Raw genomic sequence first — 16,560 nt, 5'->3', positions numbered from 1 at the left:
GCCTATAGGACCTGGAGAAAGGGAGAGAGCATTCCTGCAACATATACACATCACATTTCTGAGTGTCAAGAAAGGTAAAAATAGATTGACGTCTGTTCTTATCCTTAATGCTCCTTACATTAATGGTAAAAAGGTTAAAAGCTACCATTTGTTAAGAGAAAAAGGTTACTGTGGCGATACGTATACTTTACCACTCCCATCGGGAGGTGCTTCCTCTGGGTCGGCCACCGGATCTCCCTGCTGGGGTGTCTCGATGTTGTTGAGCAGTTGGTCGATGTTGTTGAGGCTGTCAAGCTCAGGTACCCCACTCTCCTCGAAGACCTCTGCATATGCCTCCATCTCCTCCTCGAGGGTGAGGGAGTCCTGGTCTGGCTCGACCGATTCGACTGCCGCTTTCTTGGAAGATTCTGGGTCAGCAGCTGGGCTGTCTAACTCCTTCCTCTTCCTTCTCGGCTGTACATTTCCTGCATGGGCAAGTGGTGGAAACTCTTCCTCGGAGAGGAGAGGGACAGGGAGGGGGCGAGGGGGGGTGGTGGGAAGAAGGGTGGGTTGGATCACAGGTCGGGAGGGTGAGGGAGGAGGGGTGGTGCGAGCAGCCGGGGTGGGGGTTGCTGTCACAGTGGGAGGGAGGGAAGGAGGGTTAGGAATGGTGGGGGGGGGGGAAGGTTTCTTACCGCCTTGTTTCTGCTGGATCTGCTTCCTCTGTGCAGGCTTGGGTGGTACCTTGGCAGGGGCTACCACACCCGATACTGCTGCGGCGTAGGATCTCACTCTGTCGGGACAGTCCCGGTAGACGTGCTCCACTTTGCCGCACAGGTGGCAGGTCATCTTCGTGGGGCAATCCTTTGTCTCATGACCAGCCATGTGACAATGTTTGCAGGCCAGGACCTTGCAGTCCTTCGCCATGTGATCCTTCCCGCTGCACTTCCTGCAGTTGCGCGGCTGGTCAGAGTAATGGAGAAGTCCTGCTGTTCCCCCCAGGGAGAAGCACTGTGGAAGGTGCTTTACTCCTTCTGGGCACGAGGTGTCCTTGTGCAGCCGGACGATCACTGCCCACTTCGTGGACCAGAATCCATCATCGGTCATGATCCTTGTGGGGTTCCTCACGACCGTGCAGAATCGGCCCAGAAATGTGGCAATGTCTCCGGCTGGCGTGTGAGGGCAGCGCATTGAAACCGTCACCCGCCTCTCCTCCCTTTGGATAGGGCAGTTGCCCACAAAGCGAGAGAGAGGGGATTCGGGTCTCGCCGCTTTCACTGCCTCCCAGTACCTCTTACAGATGGCAATGGAGGTCAAGGTGACGTAGAAGATCCCCTTCAGGTAATTCTGAATGCTGAGTGTTTCAGCCCTCGTGAATCCCTGGTCGAGAACCATCTTCTTGCCGAAGGTGTCGATCGACATGTCCGGCACCTGTCCATCCGACTCCTTAAACTTCAACACCACGGTCTGCCTCATCCAGGGCTCCAGGGCTGGGAGGCCTTTGGGATGGTCCTGGTCGGGCACCGTTGGTGGTGTCGTAGAAGGGGCAGTGGAGCAGGGGCCAGCCGAGACGGTCGGACCTTCGGCCGGTGACTTACCCTTCTTCCCGGGCTTCTTCCTCCCAGCGAGGAGGGCCGGAGTGGAGGCTGAGGCCGGCACCAGGGCTGGAGCAGCTGTGGCCATCCTTCCGGTTTCTCGGGGCAGCTGAAGTCGGGGCAAAGGGTCTCCTCCGGCGTCGAAAGGAGGAGATGAAGGGGTCGCTTCAGAGGGCAGAGCAACACAAGTCTAACCCTCCAAGGAGGCTAGAGAGCGATGCACGGCTTCAGAGGGCAGAGCAAAGCAAGTCTAACCCTCCACGGAGGCTGGGGAGCGTTGCAGAGCTTCGGAGGGCAGAGCAGAAAGTCTGACCCTCGGCGGCGGCTCCGGAGCGGTGGAGGCTTCAGAGGGCAGAGCAGAAAAGTCTGACCCTCCTAGGCAGTTTGGGAGTGCTGCAAGGCTTCGAGAGGGCAGAGCAAAAAAGTCTGCCTCTCCCAGGTGGCTAGGGTGCGTTGATCTCCTCTTCAGGCGAAATCCTCTTCTCCTCGCAGTCGGGGGCGGAGCTTCTTCCTCGGCGTCGAGAGGAGGGGGGGTCGGCAGTCGCTTCGGAGGGCAGCAGAGCAAGTCTGAGCCTCAGTCTTCTCCGGCTTCTCCCTCTTCTGGCGATGTTTTCTCCTCCTCGCAGTCTCGACGTCTTCGCTCAATTCGCTCTTCTCGGCCTGGCAGCGGTAGCCCTGAGAAGGACCGTTGTCGGTCCAAGAAACAAGGAGCAGAGCTGCCTCTCAGAATAAACTGATAAGAACAGATACTACACTTGATCTTAGCCAAAAGGCCGAGAAGCGATGTGTGTATGGGCCTTAAGACCCCACCCCACAACATACAGGAGTTAAAGTATCTGCTAGTAATATCTTGGTACCAGATACACCAGGACACCTTTATAGGTCTTGTGGAGACAATGGGTTTATTTCTGCGCATGTGCAGACACAGGATGCGTATGGCCACGGCGAACTAGGTGTTCTCTGGGCACCTGCACCAAAGTGTGCGGGCGGGGTGTGTGGCTGGGCCATTTACATATGGGAATGCCCAGCATTCTTATGCAAATACCTGGATGACGTGGGTGTGGGGGGGAGGGGCGGCCAGCTGACATCACCGGATGTCAGCTTCCCACCCACTTCCTCCTGAGCATCCACGCATATGTAATGCCCCTTTCAGACCGCACTTTGGAAACGGTATATTGCCGTTTTTTTACCGTTTTAAAACGGTAATCTGTGCGGTCTGAAAGGTGCAGATCCAATTAACCGGTTTGAAAATACCGTTTTTTCAAACCGGTTAAAATGCAGGGTCCTACCTGTTTCAGACCCGGTATTTTGGGATCAAAATCGGGTCTGAAACGGTATTTAGGACCCAGCCAATGAGCTGGGTCCTAAATTCAGCGCAGTGAATATTTAATGAGCGCTCATTAAATATTCACAGCACTGGAGCCGCCCCGCGCGCGTGTCGACCCCCCCGCGCGCGTGTCGACCCACCCCCCCGCGCGTGTCGACCCACCCCCCGTGCAGCCGGTACCTCCATTGTGGATCCCGGCAGTGCAGTATGGTCGGAAGCACTCGTAAAAAAAAGTGTCTTTCAGAAAATGGCTGCCCCATAGGAAAACCCGTTTAAAAAAACTGTCTTTCTTATAAGAAAAATGACTTTCGGAAAATGGGTACCCCATACGAAAGACAGTTTTTTTAAACAGGTTTTCCTATGGGGCAGCCATTTTCTGAAAGACACTTTTTTTCATAAGTGCTTCCGACCATACTGCAGTGCCGGGATCTGCAACCGAACTCAGGTACCGGCTGCACGGAGGGGAGGGGGGGACGGGGGGGAGGGGCTGCACGGAGGGGAGGGGAGGGGGGGGGGGGAGGCGGCGCTGAAGGCTGCACTGGCTTTGACCCTGTATTTGGAAAGTTTCCAAAAACGGGTCTGCCAGTGTCAAAAAATCGGCACTTAAACGGTAATATACCGTTTAAGAGGTGCGGTGTGAAAGGGGTTTTACCTGGCAGACCCGTTTTTTAAAACGTTTTCAAATACAGGGTCAAAGCCAGTTATGCGGTCTGAAAGCAGCATAAGTGACTTTTCACTTTTATATACGTGCACCTTCGCTATCATTCGATAGTTAAACATCCATTCGCAGCCAGTTTGTGTGAACACACGCTATAAGGAAGGGGGGCATTCGCGGGGCAGGGTTTGGTGGACTCGCAAGGCTGCAAATCAACCAGAATAACCCCCAATGCCTCAACAGGTCAAAGCTGTTTTAGAGGAAGGGCCGTCAGGAGGATGTGCCATTGATGAGCTGCTGGGACATCAGCACACGTACAAGCCACCTTCTATTGGGTATGGTATAACTGACCGACAGAGCGTATTCAAGCACCTTGCGGGCTCGCTGCTGCGCTCGCCACCTATTCTATTCTCCCTCTATGGGGGTCGTGGACGCCCATGAGGGAAAGTAGCCGTGTAAGTCGGGATTCCGGCTGTTGGGCTACTGACAGTCGGGATTCCGTTGTTGGAGAAATGACAGTCGGAATCCCGACTGCCCATGGTATATGGTTGTATTGTCGATCACACTTAGGTCGACAATCATTAGGTTGACAGGCAACAAGGTCGACAGGGTTCTAGGTCCACATGGATGAAGGTCGACAGGTGTCTAGGTCGACATGGTTTTACTCCGACAAATGCGTTAGGTCGACAAGTCGACATGAGCTTGTTCACTGTTTTTTGAGCCGACATGTGCCGACAGGTGGTATTTCATGCCCTACCATCCACTAGGGTGTGGTGGGAGAATAAAATAGTGTGCCGAACGCAGCGAGGTTGACTTCCAAATGTGTCCATGTCGACATTTGGCTAAAAAAACAGTGAAAACAAAAACCCATGACGACCTCGTGACCTAACCCATGTCGACCTTGTCCCATGTCGACCTAGACACCTGTCGACCTTCACCCATCGCGACTTAACCCATGTTGACCTGGTCCCATGTCGACCTAGACACCTGTCGACCTTCACCCATGTCGACCTAGCTGCCTGTCGACCCAACAGTGTCGACCTAAGTGTGGTCGACAATACGATCCACACCCCTGCCCATGACTCATCAGACACCCCTTCTATTTTGCCTCCGTGCGTATTGTATGAACTTATGCCCCTGTGCTGCGGTTTCACCACAGGTGATGGCAATCATACATTCAGAGGAAAGTCCAGGAGCAAAGCATTGTGTCCCTCCTGGAGAGAGTCATGTTGGGAGGTATTCCGGATGGGATGCCAACCATCTACCTTGCTATGAGGTGGTTTTAATGTTATGGCTGATGGGTGTCATAGCTGCATTGTATACAATGCTCCTGTCTCTGCTGCCCAAGTGTGGGAACATCTGGCCGTGGCTTTCCACTCTAGTCTCCAGCAGGATGAGGGTTGCTGCCTGTGACGTCAACGCAGCTGGAGAGCCGGAGCAACCCCGCATTGCCCTCTCTCTCCCGCACACAGCGAGTCACGTGGTGCCGCGGTGTCGCTCCGGAGGCCAGTCACATGACGTGTCCTGTGTGAGCCCTGCCCGGCGGGCTGCCTGCAGTGTGGTGGTGGCTGCAGCCGGCGGTATGGGCAGCAGCTGCTGAGAGCGGGTGTGCATCCGGGGCACCGGGGGTTTCATCCTTTTCATTTTTATTTTTTCCCCATTTGTTCGGCAAGGACGGTGCAGCGGGCGGGACGGGCACTGAGGAAGGGGGGCGAGCATGTTCCTCCGGGGAGAGGGAGGGCTGTCTCCTAATTGTGCCTGCTGCAGGGAGAGACTGGCTGCTGCTGCGGCTGCAATCACACAAAGGCTCCGGTACCAGGCGGTGGCGGCGGCAGTGGCACCAGGCTGCGTGTAGAGCTCAGAGCACCGGAAGAGGCTCATTCATTCTGCACCGAGCATCGCATCCTCCGCACACCCTGCATCCAGCGAGCCGGGGCCGCCTCCGGGTGATCAGAGGCCCCGATTGCCGCGGCCTGTATCTCGCCCAGAGCCGGGGAGATGCGGCAGTGAGACGGCGGAGAAGATGGGAATGCTGCGCCTGCACGGAGGGAGGAGAAGAGAGAGCCGCCCGTACACTCCGGTCTCATCCCACCAGCCCCGGGCTGCACGGCCAGGGGGCCCGGGCACTGAGAACACGGGCCCTGCAGGGCCACATCGCTCCCTCTGAGGAGCACAGCAGGACAGAGAGCTCCCCTGTCTGCCCACCTGCTGCAAGGACCGGGCATCTCCCCTGCCTCATTCATTACTCCTCTTGGATTATTTTAAAACCACAAATCCCACGGATTCCCCCCACCCCCCTTCTTCCTAAAAACACCCCACCCCCAATCGCCCTGCTGAGTACATTCCCTGCCTGACCTCCCCAGCCATACCTGCACCTGCTCTGCTTTATCCTATTGCCTGGGGTGACCTCTCCAGCCATATCTGTTCTGCTTCATCCCCTTGCCTGGGGTGACCTCTCCAGTTATACCTGCACCTGCTCTGCTTTATCCCATTTCCTTGGGTGACCTCCCCAGTTATACCTGCACCTGCTCTGCTTTATCCCATTGCCTTGGGTGACCTCCCCAGTTATACCTGCTCTGCTATATCCCATTGCCTTGGGTGACCTCCCCAGCCATACCTGCACCGCTTTATCCCATTGCCTGGGGTGACCTAATTAACTGCACCTCCTCTGCTCCATCCCATCCACGGGTGACCTCCTCAGCAATACATCTTATCTGCTTCATCCCATCCAGGGATTGACCTCCCCAGCAATACATACACCTCTTCTGCTTCAGCACAGCAAGGGCTGTCTGTATCAGATTGCAATGCATGACTTTCTTTTTCTGGATAAGGATTTTGTGCCCGGAGGAAGAGAAGAGAGATTGCTGCTGGGTGATTTGGTAGAGATGGTGTCTAGGAATATTATGTATAGCTCCTCCTGACCCATAGTCTTCTCGAGACCCCAGTTTATCCCTATACTCTGCTTTTTGTGTGTCTCCCTTGTGTTTCTTTGTGATTTGCCCCCCTGAGGCATTGTTCAATGGAAGTATGTTACCAGTTGCCGGTGCTGCCCCTGGACAGGCCGGTTCCAAAGCATGTCCTCAGCCGCAGAGGTGCCATCAGCTTCAGTTCCAGCTCAGCACTGTTTGGATGCCCCAATCCTAGGCAGCTTTCTCAGGTAAGGGCATGGAGATTGGAGTGGTCTATTCTTTGGGCTTTTTGCCAGTCGCTGTACCAGTTGTAGAGTTTTAAATTTTTATTTAAAATGCTTTTTTGGTTATGGGGACTTTACCCTTCACTATTTCATAACGTGTCCTCTTGAAGCATGTGGATGTTATCAAGTAGTTAGGAATGCTAATGTTGTTTTCAGGTATGTAGTGTTGCTTACATACCAATAAATCAATGTAAACACTGAACAGTTTGCTTAACCAACAGTATAGCCATGTCATTAGGCTAAGCAAAGCGTATATTTTCATTCCATAGAAATCAGCATATATATCAGTAACACATTGGTAGGAGTTTATTTTTTTAAACTACATTTAGAGGGGTTATGCAATGTGCCGCCGCTATTTCCGGCGTGGGAAATAGCGGCGGCTCCCTATTCAATGCAGTCATGAACGACAGCATTGATGCAGGATCACGTCAGAATCGTTCTGCTGATAAAGGCCGTGGATTGTCGTTATCAGGGACGCAGATTGTCAAACCTTTGCGCCCATTGACAGGCCGTCTGTCGTTATGCGGTCGATCTGCCCACAAACAGGCCAGGATCACGGCGTCCAGTATTAAGGCCCATACACACTGGTCACTGGGCAACTTTGAGCTGAAAGTTGCTCAAAACAGCAGGTTTGAGCGGCTTTCGGCTCAAAGCTGCCCAGTGTGTATGGCCCGGCGATGGGCACTGTTGTACACTCCTGCAACATCGCTGGGAAAGCCGTTCATCTGCTGTTATACCAGCAGGTGAGCGGCTTTCAGGACGGCTTTGCATAGCGTTCCGCTATGCAACGCCGTCCTCCCCCCTCCGTCGGCGACAGGCAGGGGGAAAGCCGCTCAGTGTGTATGCACTGAGCGTCTTTCCTCACATCGATGATTGTCGTCATCATCGCTGTCAATACACGCTGGGCATAGTCGTATGGACCTTTACACTAGTTTAAAAGACCATCAAAGTGACAGCTGCTGCAATGTACTTTCACTGTTCAGGTTTGATTACAGGATGTGATGTTCAGTGAGGGCGGAAGTTTGTTAGCTGCCATCACATCATTTTTTATTTTATATAGAATTCACCTAGGTTCACCTGCTAAATTCTCAACATTCAAACCAGCTTTGTAATCTAGATTTTGCAGAAGGCTTGGCTGGCAACAACTCAAGTTCTGGTATGCTACAGCTATATAAAAAGCCAAGTACAATGTGATGTATTCCTCTTAACATGTGGCTCAGGTTGTCCAAGCATTGATGTACTTTTAGTGAGACACTACCAACAGATAGATGAAATCCAGACCATGGTAAAACATCAAGCTGGATAACAGATTTGTCTGATACAGGCCTTTCTTCTACAACCACAGTATCGAAGTACAAACATTGTGGTTAGGATAGTCACATATTCCTTTCACCTTGGCAGTAGCAAACAAGTCTGCTCATGGTATAATCAAACATACAAACAAAAGCATGAATCGTGTATTCTAATGCGGCATACACACGGGGTGGCCTCAGCCCCGTCCTAAGCGATGTAGGTTCGCACAGGTCGCTCAGCAAGCATCGCTGGAACACATGCGATGTAGCAGCGATGTGTGCTGAGTGATCTGTGTGGACCATTGTCCTCTGGTGAGAACACTGGCGATCTGACTACATATATACTGTATACAGCAGGCATGTCCAAACTGTGGCCCTCCAGCTGCTGTGAAACTACACATCCCAGCATGCCTTGCCATAGTTTTAGCATTCCCCAATAGCAAAACTGTGGCAATGCATGATGGAACTTGGAGTTTCACAACAGCTGTAGGGCCATATTTTGGACATGCCAAAATCTAGTCAGGTGATGGTGACACAGGGGGACTGCGGACCAAGTTACTTTTAGTGTGCTAAAAGATATCAACAGATCGTGAAAGACTTTTTTGCAAGGACACTGATCTGTTTCATTGCTGGACATGGAAAGAGGGAGCTGTGAAGAAAGAGAAAGGAGGTGTAAAATATGTCACAGCTTAAAGGGTAGTGTCTAGATCCCCTTCAGTTTTGACAATTTTCCCATCATGCCCTGGGTTCACGTATACCTGGAGGGGGGATATAAATCTGTAGCGAGCGAAGCAAGCCCGCGAGGGTACAATGCAGCTAAAATAAAACAAAATAACCTACACCTAGGTGAAATCACAACGTCAAAAGTTCAGTGTGTTTGTCTCCTTTCCCATTGGTAATGGATACGAGAGAACTTATTCCTCAATGAACCTCTGACCTAGATTGGGTTAACCCAGGTTTGGTACCATGAAAATAGTTACGGGTACTTGTGTATTATCACGGCGCCCCCGATATTAAGTCGCACGATTTTTAATCGCATCGCATGCCTTACACCCGATGCACAGCGATGCAATGCGATTTAAGCCCCCTATACGATTTTAAATTGTATAAGCACCCTAATGCGTGCTTTCAATGTTAAATCCACCCCCAGTAGGAACGCCAACCCGAAGCGTAGCGAGCCCACGAGGGGCGGCGGTACGCATCCTCCGACCTTTTCATACCACCACTATCCACGTCGGCGTGGAGTTGATTTTATATAGTGCAGGGAGCCACCGAGCCCGAAGCGTGGCGAGCAGACGCGTATTACTTTACATGTATTCCGCGTCCCCTCGCGGGGCTCGCCACGCTTCGAGCCCGGTGGCTCGCTGCGCTCGCCACACTATATAAAATCAACTCCACGCCGACGTGGATAGTGGGGGTATGAAAAGGTCCGAGGATGCGTACCGCCGCCCCTCGCGGGCTCGCTGCGCTCGCCACGCTTCGGGTTCACGTTCATAGTGGGGGTGCATTTAACATTGTAAGCCCCCCATTAGGGTGCCATATACAATGCTATACAATTTTAACATTGTATGATATCGGGGGAAATCTCGTCGCATACCATTGCATGCCTTATGGTCTGCGATGCGATGGGCGCAGTGATAGTACACAAGTACCTAGTTAAGTTTCTAGTACCATGGGGTCCATGTGAAAAATGTACTAATATATCACCAGATTAAACACTGTTTATTACAATGATTTTTTTGGTCCAAATGATATTGCATACTTCATGTGTGAATTTCTGATTATTTGATATCATTATCACTGTAGGGCTAACTTTTACTGCTCCCAGCTCAAATCATCTTCAATATTGTCCTCCTCTTCAGTGTCAACGTCACTGAAGTCCCCTAAAGATGTGACAATGGTTTTGAGTGACAATCTTTGTCGTTTTGACATTGTGCACATCACAGAATCTTGAAAAAAGGAAAAATACATATAAAACATGGAAGGTACTATGGGGTCCATTTGAACCCAAACACAAATACTAGCAAACGTGTGCCACATTCTTAGGAAGGCCTTACGAGAAAATATGTGAAAGGCAAGGTCACTATTCGTGATAGTTTCAAAGAAACAATGGTTCAAAGAGGAGTGGGGTCAGATAGACCCCATGGTACCACACCAGGGTTAATGTCTGTTTTAGGGGTCAATTCAAAGAGAATTGGGTCCTGCGAAGTACATTGATTTTACAGAGGAAATTTGCTGAAATTGCAGGGAAAATATTTATTTACTTCAAGGGCCATTTCACACTTCAGGGTGGCTATTTGGGGTCTGTGGGCCATTTACCATTGTTCCCTATGTAAAATCGGGTCAATTGGGCCATTTAACATTGTTTCCGATGTCAAATCGCAGTAATCGCGTCGGTCACATAGCATGCGATTTTCTGGTCGCATGCGATGCGACCAACGCGATTTTTTACCTTGCGATGCCTAAGATCAAAATCGTGGGCGCCGTTCTAGGTAAAGAGTACCGGAAAAAGCTCTGTTTTGTTCTTCAGTTACTGTTAAGCTGTGTACACACGGTGCAATGTCGCTGGCAATATGGTCACTGAGCGACCATATTGCCAGTGATTTGTTTGTGATGCAGCGATAAATTAACAGGTGTGTGCTCCCGTGCTCAGCCTCCTCGTGGTCGCTGGTCCTGCGATCAGCCTTTCCCTCTGCAGCTCCCCCGGCAGTGTCTCCTGTTCATCAGTGACCATCTCTGGTCGCTGATGAAAATGGGACAATGAGCAATATATTGGGCCGTGTGTACACAGCTTTATGTGCCCTGTATTGCTCTAATATGTGTTAAGTATGGCGCAGCGTAGCACTTGGGGCATGGGCAGGGCAGCCTCATTTAGCATATGGGAAAGCCCAGCTTTTCATGGGCGTTCCCATGGAGTGCTGGGCAATCTCGTGCTAATGAGGCCGTGACGGGTGAGGTGAGGTGGAGCTGACATTCGCCCTTGCGAATGTGTGGTGCCAGGCGCTAGGGACCATTGCATCAAAAGAATTGGATAGAAAAAACAAATGATTAAACCATCCGCAAAAAGCCTTTTTTTAATATTTGCACATGCGCAACCATCTTCAGCGCAGCCAAGCATGTGCAAAAGCGTGGCTGGCTGGAGGGTGGGACCATCGGAACTCAATTGGATGTGTTCGATGCTGGCAAACATCGTAATGCCTTCATTGTATGGTAAAACCACTACTATCGGAACATCGATGGTAGTGAACCATCGCAATGCGATGTCCATCCCTAGCACACAGTGCTGACACATTGCGTGCTGAGCGCTCTGTGCGATCTAGCATTGCTCAGCAGGGTTCGCTACGTGTGCAGGGCCCATAACTATACATATGTTTTTCTGTACTCCCGATTCTGAAAAGACTTTAATGAAAAAACATCTGATTGCTATCATGTTTCAATCAGTAATAAAAGAAGCAAAAGCTCAGCCCTTTAGTGCTCCGTACACACGGGGTGATATGCTCGCTGAGTGATTATCGCTTGGTGAGCAAATCGCCAAGTGTCCAGTTTTCATAAGCGACAAGTGATGGTCGCTGATTAAAACAAGGCACTCTACCGGATGAAGCCGCTGGTTGCAGGAGCATGCTCCAGTGACCACTATAGGGCTGGTCTCGGGAGCGCACTCCTGGCGGCAGTCGCCTTGTACGTTCAAGAATATGGTTGCTTAGCGACCATATCCCTGGCGATTCTGGCTGGAATCGCCCCGTGTGTACGGAGATTAAGATCCTCCTTTCTTTATCTCCATAATCAGAATTCTATATGGTCCTGTTATTTCAGTTGTCACTTTTTGGGAGGGTCCAGGATTTTTCACCCACTTTTTTCATGCACTTCTCCCATGTCTCATTTTATAGAATACTGGTGCAACTTCACAGTAAGTACAGCAAATTTGCAGTTTTAATTAGATCTTGCATTTGTGTAGCGCACATTAGTTATCTACATTGTGTATATCTTTAAATGCACTAATAATCATTAGTGTTCCCTGCTGGCGGGCAGGGTGCCGCTGCACGGACTGGGCCTGCCGAAGTCACAGTTGTAGGCGTGGGCGGGCCGCGATGTCATGAAAAGGGGCGGGCCCGGCTGCCGCCGTCACTAAAGGGGGCGGGCCCAGGCCCCACCGAAGTTACAATGCTGCCGGGGAATCGCCGTCTAAGGCAGCGCTGTGCTTCCCTGTGCACACAGCCGGGGCAGGCACCAGGCTGTTTAAGCGGGGCGCTGCTAGCAGGGCAGGGTGCATTTTGCCCTTTAAAAATCGGGCAGGGCACAGCACCCCGCTAAAGCGGGAACACTAATCATACGTTAGTATTGTAAAAAATAGTTTCCAATCATTACATCTCACTATATACACCCCCCCCCCACCCCCAAAAAAAATTAAACACAAGAACGCACACAGAAACTACAAGGCACTCTACTGGGGGAAGCCTTTTTGGCCTGCAACCAACTAACATTGGAGCCAGACGGTGTGATAATTCTGCAAATAATTTCTCATTCTCTGCGTTCTGCAGGGCAAACGCACATTGTAGAGCATGTTGTCTCTTCTATTATTTATTTTGTATCATTTAGTGACACTGGACGGTGTATTATCTGGAGAACTAACAATCTTTACAACAAAAAGAGGTGGATTAGCTAGGAGCGCCGGGCAGCCTGTGGTGGGCACACTTAACAGGGGTGACCCTATACCACAAAGAAATACACAACAGATATAAAAAGATGTAAGTGTTCCCTCCACTGGCGCCCAATGTAAACAGGAGAAAGTGTACAACCCTATATTAGGGAGGCGATCCTCTTCTCCGTATTTCAAAGATCTGTGCAACAGGTAAATGAATGGATACCAAACATGCCTTCTGGGGAGGTAACTTCTCCTCTTCTCCAATTAAAGGACATACAATGTTATATAATCCCTCTCCACTGCTGTTTTCGGTGAGAGTTTCACACTTGTGTCTCCAAATGGGTACCCAGAACAAATAGAATGCGAATATATGGTGCAATACCACTTTATTTAAAAAACACACATATATATAAAACATGAGACATGAGATAAAACAAATGGCCAATTACCCGGATGGTGGAGAACTGGGATGAAACAGCTCTCAAGTGCGCTTAGAAAAGGGAGGGGTATCCCGGGATATCCTCCAGAATCAAGCGGGCAGGCAGTAGGTCTTGAGTCCATCAAAAGTCCCATATGGAATGGATTAGAGGCTCCGAACGCGTTTTCAACCGGTGCTCCGGTCTTTGTGAGCTCGCTTAGAAAATGCCTGTTTATCGCTACGTGTGTAGGCCCCATTACTTTAGCGGGAGAAAAAGGGGGTCTCTTAATTTAATAGCTGTAGACGTTCAAGCTTGAGACTACAACCCTTTTATTTTACACCTGGGAACCTCTTGACGCAAATTGAATTCTCTCCATAGAGTATAAAAAAACTGTTCCGTTTAATATGGGTTCAATAAATGTTGTTGATCTTGACCACGCCGGCATTTATCATGATGACCACACATCGACACGATTAGAATGACAAAATGTTAGAAACCCAAGCATATATCCAAAAATTGTTTGAAAATACCACATGGTTCCTCCACCGTCAGCTGGCAGGATGATTATGACTAAGGTTGATGTGGGCTCGGCTGGGATGATGAGATTTATGCAATAATTGTGAGTACTCAAAGGATCTAAATGAAACAACCAGGCATACCCCCCCCATTGTTTGTCTTCCTTGTGACCCTCAAAACCATTCCCCATGCCTTCCCTCCCCCCCTCCCCCCTATTCTAATTATATTTAGTGTATTTTATTGATTAATATATGTATTATATAGTATAATAGAAGTATGAGGACTTGATACCCGATACAATTTTATACGAGATAATAATTTCTGGCTCTTCAGGGTTAATTTTAATTAAAGTATGAAGCTTCTCCATCCCTGTGCTAACAGAGTATGGAGGTAATAGTAGAAAAGAAAAGTCAGAAGAGATTTCTTACAGAAGAATAAAGTTCTTTATTTTTGTTTAAAAATAGAAAGGAAGGTTTGATCTCTGTATAGGCTTGAAGCGATCTCGTTCCACTGTGCCCCAAGATGTGATCCTTCTGTAAAGCCTAAAATTACAAAATGAGAACTGATATTATATTTGATGTTATTTGTTTTTGTATTACATGGATAATTTGCAAAAGATAAAAAGTCTTCTTATAAAATCAAATGTATGGAAAATTTGAAAAATACAATAAAAAGTATTTAAAAAAAAAAAAAAGAATGACAAAATGTTGCTGATAGTCTAGTGGTGACTAGATTGTTTATACGATCTTCAAACCGGTCACCTGCTCTGAAATGGGAATTTACATGCATCAGTGCTGTGTTAAGGACGTCATTGAATGTCGGGGGAAAGTCACGGCCATGTGAAAAACATAGCCGACAATGTAATGCTAGTGCTTTTTAATTTTAGAACAACTGTTCCTTTAGAAATACTAAACAAAAACCTTGGTCCAGAAGGCTGTAATGTTTACAATTAATGGGGTCATCTAAGAAAGGGAAATTCTGAAGTGCATCATTGAAACATGGCTTTCTGTTACATGTATCTACTTTAACGCTTACGCAAAAGCCTATTTTAATATCCTTTCCTATTGTCAATGAAAAACAGCAAGTGTAGAGCTAGCATATTGTTGGCAGAAATGAAGGCATACTGTGATAAACACCACATCCCCCCACCCTCTTTCCACATGTGTTCTATATCTTTGTTCATCTGTATGACTGGGCTGATACCTCGGACGTCATCTGCGTACAATAGGAATTCCGTGGTGTAAGTGCAGCAGATAATATTGTAGTAAAACGAGAATTAAAAGCTTGTCCTGTGACCTACTGGGTTAGTGGGCTGCTTGTTTTTTATAGAATGTGTTGGCTGGCAGCTAGTGGTCACTCTTCTGTTTTGTTAGCTTATCTCATGTGAAACATTTGGATGCTGGAAATGTACTATGAAATACGTGTAAAATAGCTTCAGAGGTAATAGGTTTTGTCTTTTCAATTTAAATAGCAATGTTCCGCAGTTCTAAAAACATTCAATAGAAGCTTGTGGGGAAGCAGTACAGAGGGTATTTTCTGTACAAGCCTGGAACACCACCAAAGGTTGAAGTTGATGCAAGTGGGTATGGATCGAATTGTCGACCATAACTAGGTCGACAGTCAATTAGGTTGACACCGTTGGGTCGACATACAGCTAGGTCAACAGTGCACTAGATAGACAGGGGTCTAGGTCGACCTGGATTTTTTGACTCTAATGTCGATACAGTCGCGATGCTTTGGGCACACTATTTTATTCTCCCACCAACCCCTAGTGGATGGTAGGGTATGAAATACTGCCTGTCGGCACATGTCGGCTCAAAAAACCCATGTTGACCTTTGAAATGTTTTTACTGCCTACAGCTAACTGCCACCACAAACCCAAAGCTCTTGTTCTACATATAACCCTAGTAAAGTGGTTCTCCATTCCAATCCTCAGGTACTGCCAACAGGTCTGGTTTTCTATAGTCATGCAAAGGTGACTTATTGGTATGTATTCAATGCTGTTTGCGAGTGGTGACAGCGAGCAGGGCTTCCTGCTCGCTGTCACCACTCACCCTGACAGCATTCAACGCAGCCTCCGCATCCGCCAATTCCTCCTCGCTCCGTTTTTTTGAGCGAGGGGGAATTGGCGGATGCGGCTCCAGAAGCAGCGAGACCCGCGGCTAAAAACTGCGAGTTTTCTGCAGCAGCCGCGGGTCTCTCTTTTGGGGAAATCTCGCCGTCCTGTGACGGTGAGGATTTCACCAGCAGGTTGAATAGTGCGAGCGGCCGGCGCGGGGGTTAAACAGCGAGGATCGCTGGTTTTCAGCAATCCTCGCTGTTTAACCCCCTCGCCGGCATTGAATACATGCCATTGTATTTTGCTCAGTAAGTAATGATCATATCTATTTCCACTGTATAAATCCTGAAAACATGGCCTTGAGGACTGGAGTTGAGAACCAGTGCCCTGGATTGCTGCTGTGGGGTGCTTTCAGCAATCCTACTAGTCCTCTATATGTCACAATTTGTGAAGTTGTTTACTACTGTGTACAAATTGTGAAACAATAGAGTGGCAGAATTGTCCTTTGCACGGCCAGCATTTATCATTGATGGTGATACATGTGTTTGTTTGCCAAAACAGAACTCTGTAAGCGCTGAGCTTGATTAAGTAAATCTAAGGGAGTGCTTGTATTTAATTTTTTTGTATCATTCTTACAGTATTCCCCTTTTACACCGCACAAATAACCCTGGACTGACCCGGGTTATTGCTAGGTCGACCTGGGTCAAAGCATTTGGAAAAATACTGGCTACAGCAGCCTAGCATTTCGACCCGGGTAAAAAGAAGGTTCTACTCGTGTTACTGGGCATTTTGAATGGGTAACCTGGGTTCGAGTGACCAGGGTCCCATTCACTTCTATGGAGGAGGCAGCCACGTCACCTCAGTGCTGCCTCCTCCCCCGCCT

The 16,560-nt window shown here is 49.1% G+C and overlaps 1 protein-coding gene and 1 pseudogene across 1 annotated transcript in view; one reads left to right on the top strand and one right to left on the bottom strand.

Moving 5' to 3' along the window:
- Positions 1-2,252: 2,252 nt before the first annotated feature.
- Positions 2,253-2,359, bottom strand: LOC146006062 (U2 spliceosomal RNA; annotated as a pseudogene).
- A 2,672-nt stretch (positions 2,360-5,031) lies between these two features.
- Positions 5,032-16,560, top strand: part of PDE7A (phosphodiesterase 7A) — a 79,579-nt gene continuing 68,050 nt past the window's right edge. Inside the window, exon 1 of the mRNA XM_083187185.1 lies at positions 5,032-6,713. Within this exon, the coding sequence (XP_083043311.1) occupies positions 6,576-6,713 (138 nt within the window). The 5' untranslated portion in view covers positions 5,032-6,575. The remainder of the gene's footprint in view (positions 6,714-16,560) is intronic.

Source organism: Crinia signifera, chromosome 5 (genome assembly GCF_055691185.1).
Source record: "Crinia signifera chromosome 5, ASM5569118v1, whole genome shotgun sequence".
NCBI lineage: Eukaryota > Metazoa > Chordata > Amphibia > Anura > Myobatrachidae > Crinia > Crinia signifera.
This window is presented reverse-complemented; position numbering and strand designations above follow the sequence as displayed.